Source organism: Rhinoraja longicauda, chromosome 13 (genome assembly GCF_053455715.1).
Source record: "Rhinoraja longicauda isolate Sanriku21f chromosome 13, sRhiLon1.1, whole genome shotgun sequence".
NCBI classification, from domain to species: Eukaryota; Metazoa; Chordata; class Chondrichthyes; order Rajiformes; family Arhynchobatidae; genus Rhinoraja; species Rhinoraja longicauda.
In genome coordinates, this window is record NC_135965.1 from 4798683 (window position 1) to 4815979 (window position 17297).

Below are 17297 nucleotides of genomic sequence, written 5' to 3' on the forward strand. Positions count from 1 at the left end.
TAATCAAGAGAGCACAAGAAATAACACATTATGTTCAATGAAAGCAACGATAGACATTTAAAAATGAATTTCAATAACAGGTGAGCAACAGAAAAGGGAAGAAAGTAGAATATATGAAAGAGGTATGTGAAACAATTTTAAACATTTTGTATCGAGTTTTTTTTTAAATAACAGGATGATCAGTTAGTGAACCCGTGGAAAATGAAATCACAAGGTTCAAATAACAGAAAAGTAAACCAAGCAATCAACAAATCACAGAACATCACAAATTTAATTGTGATCATTGGAAGCAAAGTTTTTGTAGAATTTATCAAATGCGTTTCAGAAAACAAACCAAAATCACCGTATATTACCAGTTGTTCCCCAATGACCAAAGTACAAACCAAATTTGTGCAGCAGAATCCAGTTCAAATCAGGTGTGGTGTGTAACAAATTTCAGCAGTCGTTGCCCCAGGCAGGAAATGCACACAAGGAAACAGAACAAGGAAAAAAAAATCAGTAATGCAAGAAAATCTTTGTCAACTATCAACTATCAAACTAAAAATAACGTATAAAATATTAAAGATTTTGCTACGACACAAAAGAAGTTCTCCCATTAATAAGTTTAGCAAAAGTACAAAATGTGGACCTTTTATTTGTCTTATCAAGGACTGAAAAAATGGAATCATCAAATTTGAGATTATGTGAGTTGCAATGAAGGAGCTTTGCAGCACATGAGGAGTGGGGGAACATTAGTCTCAGAATGAAATTCTGAACAACCTAGAAAGGTGCATGTGATCCTGGCCCACTTATCCCTCATCATCATCATTACATAAAACTATCTCGTTCTCAACATTTTGCTTCATCAGACGTTGGCTGTGCTGCCTTTCTTATATTACAGCATTCAAAAGATCTTCAAAATCTCCTGGTGATTAAATGCACTTTACAAACAACAGTCTTAAATTTAATGCAAGAGCTATGAGCACTTTTATTTTCATATCTGTGAACCTATTGGAAACCGAGTATTTTTGACTAAAGCAAATGTCCAATCATACATATGTAATATTGGTTTGAGAGAATCTATCTGTAACAGCACTACAGGAATTTAATATGTATATATGACCGGAAGCACGATTTTGCTTTTAATCAATTATATTCTCTTGCTATCTATTTTGCTGCTGTAACACTGTAAATTTCCCTGGTGTGGGATGAATAAAGGAATATATATTATATTATTACGAATAGTTTTAATAGATCTTTGGATATACATTGAATTAAATCAATGCAAAACCCAGCAAAAATCACAAAACATACAATAGTACAAGCAGTAAAATTCAAGCAAATCATCGATTCCTTGCCTTTCGGAACACTGATGTAATGGTAATTTTGATTACGTTTGGTTATATTTTCTCTGCTGAGATACTAGAAACTGAAAGGAGTCAAAAGAAGTTGATGGCTAGGACAAGTTCCGCCAGGTGTAGGAGACAGTTAGTAGAGGGGAACTGATTGGATCTCTGTTCAAGGAATAACTGGAGGGCCCTCACACCTTCCAGATGGGAATAGAGATATAAAGGAATTGGATGTCCATGCTAAACATGAGCAAACGAGTACCTAGGAATTGGAAGTATTGAAGTTTTGAAAAATGTATGAAGTGTCTCAGATGTAGGTCAGAAGGGACTGGACAAAGGGGGGACATGATGGAATCGATTTATATGGATACATGTTTTGTGGGGTTGGTGCAGGAAAAAACAATGGATCTGGCAGGAACATTTTAATTTGGGAGCACAACAAAAATTCTGGAGAGTAGGTCTGATCCTTCCAACATTTTAATCCTTCAGCTTAATATTAAGTCGAATATCTTTTCAAAAAAATTCCTAAAACTTAATTCCTGCATGTGCTGAGCAACAATTCCTTAGTTTAATTGTACAGAAGATATGTAATTGGGAAAGTATGTCCTTAGTGGAACTGCATAAGTTATAGAAGCAAACAATTTTGTTAAGTTTTCTCAATATAAACTTAGCAAGAACACAATGTTAATCTCCAATATCAATACGAAAAATCACCTTTTTCAACAGAGCTATTTTCTTTCGTAATCCCAATGGGAAAAAAAAGTTAAATGCACATTTTAACATGTGATGAACATAATACTATACAGAATAAATTATAGATCATCTACCCTCCAGCCTCGATCAAAAGAAAATCTGATCAATGTGGCAATTATGTTCCCTCCTGTCTGGTAAACTCTCCCCAATGAATGGCCAACAGGTGGTCAGCTCATGTAGTAACTGAAGGGCATATCTTACCATTCCATGTTGAAAAGTAACAACATACATCTTACACGAACATGCCATTTGCTTTATTTGATAAAGTAATGTATCTAATAGTAGTCCTGAGTCAATCTGGCAATAAAGAACAATGCGATAAGTGTCGTACTGAACTAAGTAAATCACCTGCATGTGTTTTCTTAACTTCTGTAAAGCTTCCTCAGCCTCACTGAAGGTTTCATCTAGATTCAGGGCTTTTTTATAGCAGTTCTCAGCATTTACCAACTTTTCTTCTTCTTCCAACCTGTTAAAATATTTTAAGTAATCACATTTCTTTCCTGTCATGAAATGTCAAGTGATTTAAGAGTGACATTTTAACCTTTAAATTAAGCATCTTCAAAGGCACCATAGCAAACTAAATGCCACAATATTAATATACTAAGCAAATCCAAAGATGTTGAAATGATTTAAAGTTTTCTTGTATTTAGTCACAGGATGGACTGACATTTATTGCTCATCTCTAACCATCTCTTACCAATTACCAGAAATCCTGCTCACTATAAATGAGTAAACCCTTGTTTTAACGGGCCCCTTTACAATGGATTGTGGTTACAGTGAACGGACTTGCCCGACACCATCCTGGCTTGCATGACCTCCCCAGCTCCGGCTTCCCACACCACCCCTGACTCGCAAGGTGCACCAACGAGCCCTTCTTCATTCATCGCGTGATCCGGTTAGCGCGGCTGTTATTGTGGCTCACGTTGTAGCCCCTGGGGACACCCCTTGTATTATGCCGCTACCGCCGGCAGGACGTGCTTAAAAATGGAGATGAATTAGATGTTCGTGCTGCAGTGAAATGATTCTGTCCTCAAACCCATTTCTCACCTGAAAGGCATGCATGGTATAAAACAGTACTAATTGGCACATGTAACTTATCACCAATAATTTGCCAGAGGAGGTAGTTGAGGCATGTACTATAACAACATTTAAAAGACATTTGGACAGGTACATAGATAGGAAAGGTTTAGGGGGATATGGGCCAAATGCGGGCAGGTGAGGCAAGTGTAGATGTGCCATCTTGGTCGGCTTGAACAAGTTGGGTCAATGGACCTGTTTTCGTGCTGTATCTATTATCCATTATCTATAACATTCAATATCAAATACAATAATTTCACTCACTGGCCTCCTCTTTCCACTAAAGTTTGACAGAAATATTTCTTTGCATTCCTATGCGTTGGACAAGTTTCCAGAGCCAAGTCAAAGTCAGAAATTGCTTTGGTTAGACTTCCTTTTGTTGCGTAGCTGAAATAAAAAAGAAAACAAATATTAATGAGATCCACTCTTAGTACACTCTTGAGCACCCAGAGCTCTCCAAGTAGAGAATTACAGAAAATTTACAACTATCTGGGGAAAAAAAAGAATATCAAGTGCTGGGTTAAAAAATGAGTGGGGAGAAAGACACAGTGAGCCCACAAAGTGATATGGGCAGGTTAGGCAGAAAATATGAGGTTCCTCATTTTGTCGGAATAGAAAAACAGATTTTAAAAAGAACCCACAATAGCCACTCTCTCAATCAGAGTCTACGGTACCAACCGCTCGGCTTTCCAGCAAGTTAAGAGCTAGGGAAAAGACTCTTGGCAAATCAGCAATATTCTACATTTCAATGAGATCACCTCCGGATGTTTGAAATTCCAGTCAACATATCTCAATCTTAATCGCTCTTCTCAGCCAATTCTCTCATACCAGGAAATAACTCGTTAATTTACACAGGGCTAATTTATGCAGGCTATTATCTCATTCAGAACGTGTTCAGCAAGATGTGCTCATTTGGATATTTCGACGCCCTGCCCATAATTTCAACATATATTTTGCCTTCTGTGTGCAGTTCAGGTCGCCCCATTACAGGATATTCTTCGGAATGTTGGAGGTAGCGAGGAGACCTGACAGAAGTATATAAAAAATTCCATAGAGACACAAAATGCTGGAGTAACTCAGTGAGACAGGCAGCATCTCTGGATAGAAGGAATGGGTGATGTTTCGGGTTGAGACTCTTTTTCATGCTTAATCAGGGGAGAGATATTCCTCTGTGTTGGTCAGAAATAGCTTTGATTAGACTTTTCTTGCATTGCCGAAGTAAGACAAATATTAATGAAATCCACTCTAATCCACTCCAAGTACAGCTTCTCTGTGGCCCGATCTCCAGATTCTTGCAATCTCTTAGTTTAAAATTCTATCTCATATTGAATATACTCAGTGATTGAGCACCCAAAGCTCTCCGGAGTAATCCGCTCCGTACGCCTTGGCCTACACGATCTCTCACTTGCCAAACATTTTAACTCCCCTTCCCATTCTGATCTTTCTGTCCTGAGCCTCCTCCACTGTCAAAGTGGTCACACGCAAATTTAGAGGAACAGCACCACATATTTTGCTTGGACAGCTCCAACCCAGTGGTATGGATATTGATTTCTCTAATTTCAAGTGAAGCCTGTATTCCCTCTCTCCACCCATGACCCCCACCCTAGTCATCCTATTAGTTCCACTGATCGCAACCCTGTATCCCTTCGTTTCCCCAGCCACCAATGGGTCATTTTGAGCGTCACCCGTCTTTGATCATAGAAACATAGAAAATAGGTGCAGGAGGAGGTCATTCGAGCTAGCACCGCCATTCATTATGATCATGGCTGATCGTCCACAATCAATAACCCGTGCCTGCCTTCTCCCTATATTCCGAGCTTCCACTAGCCCCTAGAGCTCTATCTAACTCTCTCTTAAATCCATCCAGTGATTGGCCTCCACTGCCCTCTGTGGCAGAGAATTCCACAAATTCACAACTCTCTGGGTGAAAAAGTTCCTTCTCACCTCAGTTTTAAATGGCCTCCCCTTTATTCTAAGACTGTGGCCCCTGGTTCGGGACTCACCCAACATTGGGAACATTTTTCCTGCATCTAGCTTGTCCAGTTCTTTTAGACAATAGACAATAGACAATAGGTGCAGGAGTAGGCCATTCGGCCCTTCGAGCCAGCACCGCCATTCAATGTGATCATGGCTGATCATTCTCAATCAGTACCCCGTTCCTGCTTTCTCCCCATACCCCCTGACTCCGCTATCCTTAAGAGCTCTATCTAGCTCTCTCTTGAATGTATTCAGAGAATTGGCCTCCACTGCCCTCTGAGGCAGAGAATTCCACAGATTCACAACTCTCTGACTAAAAAAGTTTTTCCTCATCTCTGTTCTAAATGGCCTACCTTATTCTTAAACTGTGGCCCCTGGTTCTGGACTCCCCTAACATTGGGAACATGTTTCCTGCCTCTAACATGTCCAACCCCTTAATAATCTTATACGTTTCGATAAGATCCCCTCTCATCCTTCTAAATTCCAGTGTATACAAAAACCTAGTCGCTCCAGTCTTTCAACATATGACAGTCCCCCCATTCCGGGAATTAACCTAGTAAACTTACGCTGCACGCCCGCAATAGCAAGAATATCCTTCCTCAAATTTGGAGACCAAAACTGCACACAGTACTCCAGGTGCGGTCTCACTAGGGCCCTGTACAACTGCAGAAGGACCTCTTTGCTCCTATACTCAACGCCTCTTGTTATGAAGGCCAACATTCCATTGGCTTTCTTCACTGCCTGCTGTACCTGCATGCTTCCTTTCAGTGACTGATGCACTAAGACACCCAGATCACGTTGTACGTTCCCTTTTCCTAACTTGACACCATTCAAATAATAATCTGCCTTCCTATTCTTACCACCAAAGTGGATAACCTCACACTTATCCACATTAAACTGCATCTGCCATGCGTCCGCCCACTCACACAACCTGTCCAAGTCACCCTGCAATCTCATAGCATCTTCCTCACAGTTCACACTGCCACATAGCTTTGTATCATCGGCAAATTTGCTAATGGTACTTTTAATCCCATCATCCAAGTCATTGATGTACATTATAAATAGCTGCGGTCCCAAAACCGAGCCTTGCGGTACCCCACTAGTCACTGCCTGCCATTCTGAAAGGGACCCATTTATCCCCAGTCTTTGCTTTTATAATTTTACTAGCACAAGTGTGCCCGTTGGGCCCGTCCTCGTAGGGTTTCATTGTAACCGGGAGGAGGGGAGGGAGGAAAGGGGGAGGGAGGGAGGAGGGAGGTGTGGAGGGGGAGGGAGGGGGGAGGGGAGGGGGGAAGGGGGGGAGGGGAGGGAGAGGGGTAGGGGGGGAGGGGGAGGGGAGGGGGGAGGGGAGGGGGAAGGGAGGGGGGGAGGGAGGGATGGAGGGGACGGGGGGGAGTTAGGGAGGAGGGTGAGGGAGGGTGGAGGGAGTTGGGGAGGGAGGGGGAGGAGTTTTAGGAGGGAGTGGGGATGGAGGTGGGAAGGAGGGGGGAGGAAGGGGTTGAGGGGGGAAGGGGGACCTCCCCTTTTCCCAGTACCCCTCTTTCCCCCCACCACCAAGCCCCCTCCGCAACGATCTCTCTCCCCCAGACACACTCTCAGTGTCTTTTCACAAAATTTCCGGTCACTAAGCTTCCGGTCTTAAGCTCAGGGGTGACCGAGCTTTTGCGGTTGGAGCTCCTAGACTGTGGAACAGCATCCCTCTCCCCATCAGAACTGCCCCCTCCATCCACTCCTTTAAGTCCAGGCCCAAAACCTATTTCTACTCCCTCGCGTTTCCATTGTAACCGGTAGGGGATTGGGGGGGGGGGGGGGGGAGGGAGGGATGGAGGGGACGGGCGGAGTTAGGGGGGAGGGGTGAGGGAGGGTGGAGGGAGTTGGGAAGGGAGGGGGGAGGAGTTTTAGGAGGGAGTGGGGATGTAGGTGGGAAGGAGGGGGGAGGAAGGGGTTGAAGGGGGAAGGGGGACCTCCACTTTTCCCAGTACCCCTCTTTCCCCCCACCACCAAGCCCCCTCCGCAACGATCTCTCTCCCCAGACACACTCTCAGTGTCTTTTCACAAAATTTCCGGTCACTAAGCTTCCGGTCTTAAGCTCAGGGTGACCGAGCTTTTGCGGTTGCAGCTCCTAGACTGTGGAACAGCATCCCTCTCCCCATCAGAACTGCCCCTCCATCCACTCCTTTAAGTCCAGGCTCAAAACCTATTTCTACTCCCCTAGCGTTTGAGGCTCATTGAGGAGGTGCTGTGAACTGTTTGCGTGTTTGTGAACTGTGAACTGTTTGCTGTTTGCTGTGAACTGTTTTTATATTTCATTTTTTTCCTTAGTACCTAATCAGATGTACAGCACTTTGGTCAACGTGGGTTGTTTTTAAATGTGCTATACAATAAAATTGACTTGACTTGACAGCTTTCGCAACAATGTAGCACAGGGGCATTGTGACGTCACACGCTGAATACCGCGGGGGGGGGAAGGGGGGTCAGCTCGAGTTCATCTCACAGGGGCATTGTGACATCACAATGAAGATTAATCCGCACCGCAGCGCCCCCCTTCTGTCAAAACTTCGATAAATGAGGGGGGGCAGCGCTTTAAAACCTCTGTAACTTAAAAAATATGCGACCGAATTAAATAAAAATATCATTTTCCAGCAGCGAACGCGTGGTGATTAAGGCCGTACAAAAATCGTGGTGCTACGGTTTACCGTTTTGCCGAAATTGCCGTATTCAGCCGACATCAGTGAAATATATATACATACATACAAGATCTGAGTTTAAATAGTATACTAGCACAAGTGTGTCCGTTGGGCCCGTCCTCGTAGGGTTTCCATTGTAACCGGGAGGAGGGGAGGGAGGGAAGGGGGAGGGAGGTAGGAGGGAGGTGTGGAGGGAGGAGGGGAGGGGGAGGGAGGGGAGGGGTGGGGAAGGGGAGCGAGAGGGGAGGGAGGGGGGAGGGAGTGGGGGAGGGGGGAAGGGGGGGAGGGGGGAGGAGAGGGGTAGGGGGGGGGAGGGAGTGGAGGGGGGAAGGGGGGAGGGAGGGGGACCTCCACTTTTCCCAGTACCCCCTCTTTCCCATTGGGCCCGTCCTCGTAGGGTTTCCATTGTAACCGGGAGGAGGGGAGGGAGGGAGGGAAGGGGGAGGGGGGAGGAGGGAGGTGTGGAGGGAGTAGGGAGGGGGAGGGGGAGGGGAGGGGGGAGGGGGGGAAGGGAAAGGGGAGGGAGGGGGAGGAGGGGGGAGGGGGGGGAAGGGGGAGGGAGGGGGACCTCCCCTTTTCCCAGTACCCCTCTTTCCCGTTGGGCCCGTCCTCGTAGGGTTTCCATTGTAACCGGGAGGGGAGTGGGGGGGAGGGAAGGAGGAGGGAGGTGTGGAGGGGGAGGGGAGGGGGAGGGAGGGGGGAGGGGAGGGGGGAAGGGGGGGGAGGGGGAGGGGAGGGGGGAGGGGAGGGAGGGGGGAGGGAGGGAGTGGAGGGAGGGGGACCTCCCCTTTTCCGAGTGCCCCTCTTTCCCCGTTGGGCCCGTCCCCGTAGGGTTTCCATTGTAACAGGGGAGGCGGGGAGGGAGGGGGGAGGGAGGGAGGAGGGGGGGAGGGAGGGAGGAGGGGAGGGGGATGGAGGGGGGAGGGGAGGGGAGTGGGGGAGGTGGGAAGGGGGAAGGGAGGAGGGCAGGGGGAGGGAGGGGTGGGGAAGGGGAGGGAGAGGGGAGGGAGGGGGTTAGGGGGGGAGGGGGAGGAGGGGGAGGGGAGGGGAGTGGGGGAGGTGGGAAGGGGAAGGGGGAGGGGGGAGGGAGAGGGGTAGGGGAGGAGGGGGAGGGAGGGGATGGGGGAAGGGAGGGGGACCTCCACTTTTCCCAGTACCCCTCTTTCCCCGTTGGGCCCGTCCTCGTAAGGTTTCCATTGTAACCGGGAGGAGGGGAGGGAGGGAAGGGGGAGGGAGGGAGTAGGGAGGTGTGAGGGAGGAGGGAGGAGGGGGGAAGGGGGGAGGGAGAGGGGAGGGAGGGGGTAGGGGGGGAGGGGAGGGGGAGGGAGGGGGACCTCCCCTTTTCCCAGTACCCCTCTTTCCCCGTTGGGCCGTCCCCGTAGGGTTTCCATTGTAACTGGGAGGCGGGGAGGGAGGGGGGAGGGAGGGAGGAGGGGAGGGGAATGGAGGGGGGGAGGGGAGGGGGGAAGGGGTAGGAGGGGAGGGGGAAGGGGGGGAGTTGGAGGGAGGGGGGAGGGAGGAGGGGGAAGGAGGGGTTGAGGGGGGAAGGAGGGGTTGAGGGGGGAAGGGGGACCTCCCCTTTCTTTTTTCGAAACACTTGCCCCGGTGGCCCACGAGCATAGGGGCCCCATGCTGATCTGTGTATGTTAAATGACTTGCAATAAAAAAAACAACTTTAAAAAACAATCAGTTGCCTTTCGCTACAATGTAGCAACCATCTCACACAAGCATTGTGACGTCACAAGCTGAAGACCTTGAAAAAAAAGGTTAAAAATAAAAAGATGTAAATTTGTAAAGAGCAGACACCCAATAGCAGCTGCTTGTCCATTGTGACATCACACGCTGAGGACTAAATCCGCACCGCAGCGCCCCCTATAGAAACTTCAATAAGGGGGGGGGCAGCGCTTTAAAACCTCTAACTTTAAAAACATACGAACAAATTAAATGAAAATATCACGGCCGGTCAGCCGGGAGGTTGGTGATCAAGGCGGTGCAAAAACCTTGGCGCCACGGTTTACCGTTTTGCCGGAATCACTGATATATACACAAATCCTGATACAAACCTACAAGATCTGAGTTTTAATAGTATACTAGAACAAGTGTGCCCGTTGGGCCCGTCCTCGTAGGGTTTCCATTGTAACCAGGAGGGGAGTGGGGGTAGGGAAGGGGGAGGGAGGGAGTAGGGAGGTGTGGAGGGGGGAGGGGAGGGGGAGGGAGGAGGGGAGGGGGGAAGGGAGGGATGGAGAGGGGAGGGAAGGGGGTAGGGGGGAGGGGGAGGGAGGGGAGGGGGGAAGGGGAGGGAGGGGGGAAGGGGAGGGGGAGGGAGGGAGAAGGGAGTGAGGGGGGAGGGAGGGGGACCTCCCCTTTTCCCAGTACCCCTCTTTCCCCATTGGGTCCGTGCTCGTAGGGTTTCCATTGCAACCGGGAGGAGGGGAGGGAGGGGAGGGGGAGGGAGGGAGGAGGGAGGTGTGGAGGGAGGAGGGGAGGGGGAGGGGAGGGGGGGAGGGGGGAAGGGGGGAGGAGGGAGGGAGAGGGGAGGGAGGGGGGTAGGGGGGAGGTAAGGGGGAGTGAGGGGGGAGGGAGGGAGGGGGATCTCCCCTTTTCCCAGTACCCCTCTTTCCCCGTTGGGCCCGTCCCTGTAGGGTTTCCATTGTAACCGGGAGGGGTGGAGGGATGGTGGAAGGAGGGGGGAGGGGGAGAGTGATGGAATGGTGGAGGGAGGGGGGAGGGAGTGGGGGAGGGTGGGATGGAGGGAAGGAGGGAGGGGGGGAGTTAGGGGCTGAGTGGTGATGGAGGTTGGGATTGAGGGGGGAGGGAGGGGGGGAGGGAGTGGGGATGGAGGTGGGAAGGAGGGGGGAGGAAGGGGTTGAGGGGGGAAGTGGGACCTCCCCTTTTCCCAGTACCCTCTTTCCCCCACCACCAAGCCCCCTCCGCAACGACCCCTGTTGTCCCCAGTCCCCATTCACAGACCCCCCCCCCCATTCTCTCTCTCCCCATACACACTCTCAGTGCTTTTTTCGAAACACTTGCCCCGGTGGCCCACGAGCATATGGGCCCAATGCTGATCTGTGTATGTTAAGTGACTTGCAATAAAAAAAAATACTTTAAAAAGAGATAAGTGCTTTTTAAGTGCTTGTTTTGAAACATTCGCGGTCACATAGTGCTTCTCACTGTAGCACCCATCTCAAGTGTGCCCGTTGGGCCCGTCCTCGTAGGGTTTCCATTGTAACCGGGAGGGGAGTGCGGGGGAGGGAAGGGGGAGGGAGGGAGGAGGGCAGGGGAGGGGGAGGGAGGAGGAGGGGAGAAGGGGGGGAGGGAGAGGGGAGGGAGTGGGGTAGGGGAGGGGGAGGGAGGGGGAGGGGAGGGAGGGAAGGGTGAGGGAGGGAGGAGGGAGGTGTGGAGGGAGGAGGGAGGTGTGGAGGGAGATGGGGAAGGAGGGGGGAGGGGAGGGGGTAGGGGGAGGGAGAGGGGAGGGAGGGAGGGGGGTAGGGGGAGGGAGGGGGAGGGGAAGGGGGAGGAGGGGGACCTCCCCTTTACCCAGTACCCCTCTTTCCCCGTTGGGCCCGTCCTCGTAGGGTTTCCATTGTAACCGGGAGGAGGGGAGGGAGGGAAGGGGGAGGGAGGGAGGAGGGGGGAGGGAGGGGGGGAGGGGAGGGGGGAAGGGGGGAGTGAGGGGGTAGGGGGAGGGAGGGGGAGGGAGGGGGAGAGGGGAGGGGGGGTAGGGGGGAGGGGGAAGGGAGGGGGCTCTCCCCTTTTCCCAGTACCCCTCTTTCCCCGTTGGGCCCGTCCTCGTAGGGATTCCATTGTAACCGGGAGGAGGGGAGGGAGGGAAGGGGGAGGGAGGGAGGAGGGAGGAGGGGAGGGAGGGGGGGAAGGGGAGGGCGGAAAGGGGGGGAGGGGGGAAAGGGGGGAGGGGGGAGGGAGAGAGGGGGAGGGTGGAAAGAGCATCCCTCTCCCCATCAGAACTGCCCCCTCCATCGACTCCTTTAAGTCCATGCTCAAAACCTATTTCTACTCCCTAGCGTTTGAGGCTCATTGAGGAGGCGCTGTGAACTGTTTGTGTGCTACTGTATGTTTCATTTTTTTCCTTAGTACCTAATCAGATGTACAGCACTTTGGTCAACGTGGGTTGTTTTTAAATGTGCTATAAAATAAAATGGACTTGACTTGACAGCTCTTCGCAACAATGTAGCACAGGGGCATTGTGACGTCACACGCTGAATACCGCTGGGGTGGGGGGGAAGGGGGGGTCAGCTCGAGTCCATCTCACAGGGGCATTGTGACATCACAATCCGCACCGCAGCGCCCCCCTTCTGTCAAAACTTCGATAAATCAGGGGGGGCAGCACTTTTAAACCTCTGTAACTTAAAAAATATGCGTCCCGAATTAAATAAAATATAATTTTCCAGCAGCGAACCGCATGCTGATTAAGGCGGTACAAAATCGTGGCGCTACGGTTCACCGTTTTGCCGGAATTGCCGTATTCAGCCGACATCAGTGTTATATATATATATAACACAAGATCTGAGTTTTAGTAGTATATAGACTAGCACAAGTGTGCCCGTTGGGCCCGTCCTCGTAGGGTTTCCATTGTAACCGGGAGGGGAGTGGGGGGGGGGAAGGGGAGGGAGGGAGGAAGGGAGGGGGAGGGAGGGGGGGAGGGGGAGGGAGGGGGAGGGAGGAGGGGAGGGGAGGGGGAGGGGAGGGGGAGGGAGGGGGAGGGAGGAGGGGAGGGGAGGGGGGAAGGGGGAGGGAGGGGGACCTCCCCTTTTCCCAGTACCCCGCTTTCCCCGTTGGGCCCGTCCTCGTAGGGTTTCCATTGTTACCGGAGGGAGGGGAGGGAGGGAAGGGGGAGGGAGGGAGGAGGGGAGGTGTGGAGGGAGGAGGGGAGGGGGAGGGGAGGGTTGGAGAGGGGAAGGGGGGGAGGGAGAGGGGAGGGAGGGGTAGGGGGGAGGGAGGGGGGAGGGAGGGGGAGGGGGAGGGGAGGGAGGGGGACCTCCCCTTTTCCCAGTACCCCTCTTTCCCCGTTGGGCCCGTCCTCGTAGGTTTCCATTGTAACCGGGAGGGGAGTGGGGGGAGGGAAGGGAGGAGGGAGGGGGGAGGGGAGGAGGGAGGGGAGGGGGAGGGAGTGGGGAGGGAGAGTGGAGGGAGGGGTTATGGGGAGGGGGAGGGAGGGGGAAGGGGGAGGGAGGGGGACCACCCATTTTCCCAGTACCCCTCTTTCCCGTTGGGCCCGTCCTCGTAGGGTTTCCATTGTAACCGGGAGTGGGGAGGGAGGGGGGAGGGAGGGAGGTGGGAGGTGTGGAGGGAGGAGGGGAGGGAAGGGGGAAGGGGAGGGGGGAAGGGGAGGGGGAAGAGGGGGAGGTGGAGGGAGAGGGGAAGGGAGGGGGACCTCCCCTTTTCCCAGTACCCTCTTTCCCCGTTGGGCCTGTCCTCGTAGGGTTTCCATTGTAACCGGGAGGTGGGGAGGGAGGGGGGAGGGATGGAGGAGGGAGGGGGATGGAGGGCGGGAGGGGAGGGGGGAAGGGGTGGGAGGGGGAGGGGGGAAGGGGGGGAGGTGGGAGGGAGGGGGGCCTCTCCTTTTCCCAGTACCCCTCTTTCCCCGTTGGGCCCGTCCCCGAGGGGTGAGGGAGGTGGGGAGGGAGTTGGGGGGGAGGGAGTGGGGATGGAGGTGGGAAGGAGGTGGGGAGGAAGGGGTTGAGGGGGAAGGGGGACCTCCCTTTCTTTTTTCGTAACACTTGCCCCGGTGGCCCACGAGCATAGGGGCCCATGCTGATCTGTGTATGTTAAGTGACTTGCAATTAAAAACACAACTTTAAAAAACAACCATTTGCTTTTCGCAACAATGTAGCCCAAGCATTGTGACGTCACAAGCTGAAGACCTTGGAAAAAAAAGGTTAAAAATTAAAAAATGTAAATTTGTAAAGAGCAGACACCCAATAGCAGCTGCTTGGCACAGGGGCATTGTGACATCACAATGAAGATTAATCCGCACCGCAGCGCCCCCCTTCTGTCAAAACTTCGATAAATCAGGGGGGGCAGCGCTTAAAACCTCTGTAACTTAAAAAATATATGACCAAATTAAATGAAAATATCGCGGCCGGTCAGACGGGAGGTTGGTGATCAAGGCGGTGCAAAAACCTTGACGCGACGGTTTACAGTTTTGCCGCAATCAGTGATACATACACAAACCCAGGATACAAACATATTTATAAACAAGAAGTGAGTTTAATAGTATATATAGATAGATAGACTAGCACAAGTGTGCCCGTTGGGCCCGTCCTCGTAGGGTTCCATTGTAACCGGGAGGATGGGAGGGAGGGAAGGGGGAGAGGGGAGGGTGGAGTGGAGGGGGGAGGGGAGGGGGAAGGGGGGGAGGGGGATGGGGAGGGAGAGGGGAGGGAGGGGGGGTGGGGGGAGGGTCTATTTTACTTTAAAATAAACAGCGTTCTTTGTTGAAAAGGAAATAAACTTATCTATAGAGCATCAGCTTTTTTAAAATAAATAAAATCAAACTTAATGAAAATCACATTCCTCATTTTAAATAAATGTCTTTGTTATAAATGAAATCAAACAGCGGGAGAGGCGACGGCGACTACACCTCCCGGCGGTCAGCGCTGCTGGGACGGGAGGGAGGGAGGGATGAGGGAGGGAGGAGAGTGGGGAGGGAGTGGGACCTCCCCTTTTCCCAGTACTCTTCTTTCCCAAACCACCAAGCCCCCTGTTGTCCCCTTCCCAGTCCCCATTCTCAGACCCCCCATTCTCTCTCCCCAGATACACTCTTACTCTACCCCCCCCCCCTTTCCCTAGCACACCCCTTTCCCCGTTGGGCCCGTCCTCGTAGGGTTTCCATTGTAACCGTGAGGCAGGGAGGGAGGGGGGAGGGAGGGAGGAGGGAGGTGTGGAGGGAGGAGGGAGGGGGGAGGGAGAGGGGAGGGGTGGGGGGAAGGGGGGAGGGAGGGAGGGTGGAAGGGGGAGGGAGGGGGACCTCCCCTTTTCCCAGTACCCCTCTTTCCCCGTTGGGCACGTCCTCGTAGGGTTTCCATTGTAACCGGGAGGGGAGGGAGGGAAGGGGGAGGGAGGGATGATGGAGGTGTGGAGGGAGGTGCGGATGGGGAGGGAGGGAGGGGAGGGGGGAGAAGGGGGAGGGGGGGAGGGAGAGGGGGGGGAGGGGGGAGGGAGAGGGGGGGAGGGGGAGGGAGGGGGAGGGGAAGGGCGGAGGGAGGGGGACCTCCCTTTTCTCAGTACCCCTCTTTCTCCGTTGGGCCCGTCCTCGTAGGGTTTACATTGTAACCGGGAGGAGGGGAGGGAGGGAAGGGGAGGGAGGGAGGAGAGAGGTGTGGAGGGAGGAGGGGAGGGGGCGCGGAGGGGGGAGGGGGGAAGGGGGGAGGGAGAGGGGAGGGAGGGGGGTAGGGGGGGAGGGGGGGAGGGAGGGGGAGGGGAGGGGAGAAGGGGAGGGAGGGAAGGGGGGAGGGAGGGAGGAGGGAGGTGTGGATGGAGGAGGGGAGGGGGAGGGAGGGGGGAGGGGAGGGGGAAGGGAGGGAGGGGGGAGGAGAGGGGTAGGGGGGAGGGGGAGGGAGGGGGGAGGGGAGGGGGGAAGGAGGGAGGGGGACCTCCACTTTTCCCAGTACCCCTCTTTCCCCGTTGGGGCCCGTCCTCGTAGGGTTTCCATTGTAACCGGGAGGAGGGGAGGGAGGGAAGGGGGAGGGAGGTAGGAGGGAGGTGTGGAGGGAGGAGGGGAGGGGTGGGGAAGGGGAGGGAGAGGGCAGGGAGGGGGTTAGGGGGGGAGGGGGAGGGAGGGGGAGGGGGAGGGGAGGGGAGTGGGGGAGGGGGGAGGGGGAGGGAGAGGGGTAGGGGAGGAGGGGGAGGGAGGGGATGGGGGAAGGGGGGAGGGAGGGGGACCTCCACTTTTCCCAGTACCCCTCTTTCCCCGTTGGGCCCGTCCTCGTAAGGTTTCCATTGTAACCGGGAGGAGGGGAGGGAGGGAAGGGGGAGGGAGGGGGAGGAGGGAGGAGGGAGGTGTGGAGGGAGGAGGGGAGGGGGAGGGGAGGGGGAGGGGGGAAGGGGGGAGGGAGAGGGGAGGGAGGGGTAGGGGGGAGGGAGGGGGGAGGGAGGGGGACCTCCCCTTTTCCCAGTACCCCTCTTTCCCCGTTGGGCCCGTCCCCGTAGGGTTTCCATTGTAACCGGGAGGGGAGTGGGGGGGAGGGGGAGGGAGGGGGAGGGGGAGGGAGGGAGGAGGGGAGGGGAGGGGGGAGGGGAGGGGGAGGGAGGAGGGAGGGGAGGGGGGAGGGAGAGAGGATGGAGAGGGGTAGGGAGGGGGGAAAGGGGAGGGAGGGGGACCTCCCCTTTTTCCCAGTACCCCGCTTTCCCCGTTGGGCCCGTCCTCGTAGGGTTTCCATTGTTACTGGGAGGAGGGGAGGGAGGGAAGGGGGAGGGAGGGAGGAGGGAGGTGTGGAGGGAGGAGGGGAGGGGAGGGTTGGAGAGGGGAAGGGGGGGAGGGAGAGGGGAGGGAGGGGGACCTCCCCTTTTCCCAGTACCCTCTTTCCCCGTTGGGCCCGTCCTCGTAGGGTTTCCATTGTAACCGGGAGGGGAGTGGGGGGAGGGAAGGGAGGAGGGAGGGCGGAGGGGAGGGGGAGGGAGTGGGGGAGGGGAGGGGGGGAGGGGGGAGGGAGATTGGAGGGAGGGGTTATGGGGAGGGGGAGGGAGGGGGAAGGGGGAGGGAGGGGGACCACCCGTTTTCCCAGTACCCCTCTTTCCCCGTTGGGCCCGTCCTCGTAGGGTTTCCATTGTAACCGGGAGGCGGGGAGGGAGGGGGGAGGGAGGGAGGAGGGAGGTGTGGAGGGAGGTGTGGAGGGAAGGGGGGAGGGGAGGGGAGAAGGGGAGGGGAAGAGGGGGAGGTGGAGGGAGAGGGGAGGGAGGGGGGAAGGGAGGAGGGAGGGGGACCTCCCCTTTTCCCAGTACCCCTCTTTCCCGTTGGGCCCGTCCTCGTAGGGTTTCCATTGTAACCGGGAGGGGAGTGGGGGGGAGGGAAGGGAGGAGGGAGGGCGGAGGGGAGGGGGAGGGAGTGGGGGAGGGGAGGGGGGGAGGGGGGAGGGAGATTGGAGGGAGGGGTTATGGGGAGGGGGAGGGAGGGGGGAAGGGGGGAGGGAGGGGGACCACCCGTTTTCCCAGTACCCCTCTTTCCCCGTTGGGCCCGTCCTCGTAGGGTTTCCATTGTAACCGGGAGGCGGGGAGGGAGGGGGGAGGGAGGGAGGAGGGAGGTGTGGAGGGAGGTGTGGAGGGAGGAGGGGAGGGAAGGGGGAGGGGAGGGGGGAAGGGGAGGGGGAAGAGGGGGAGGTGGAGGGAGGGGGAAGGGAGGAGGGAGGGGGACCTCCCCTTTTCCCAGTACCCCTCTTTCCCCGTTGGGCCCGTCCTCGTAGGGTTTCCATTGTAACCGGGAGGTGGGGAGGGAGGGGGGAGGGATGGAGGAGGGGAG

At 54.4% G+C, this 17297-nt stretch overlaps 1 protein-coding gene across 4 annotated transcripts in view; it reads right to left on the minus strand.

Annotated features, from left to right (window-relative positions):
• Nucleotides 1-17297, minus strand: part of ttc14 (tetratricopeptide repeat domain 14) — a 47349-nt gene that overhangs the window by 3595 nt on the left and 26457 nt on the right. For 3 of the 4 annotated variants that reach the window (XM_078410221.1, XM_078410222.1, XM_078410223.1), the window contains exons 9-10: nucleotides 3423-3545; nucleotides 2430-2547 (exon numbers count right to left, since the gene is read on the minus strand). In XM_078410221.1, coding sequence (XP_078266347.1) covers nucleotides 2430-2547; nucleotides 3423-3545 — 241 coding nt within the window. Of the gene's footprint in view, nucleotides 1-343; nucleotides 2548-3422; nucleotides 3546-17297 lie in introns of all 4 variants that reach the window. The other variant, XR_013547995.1, reaches the window with a different exon arrangement.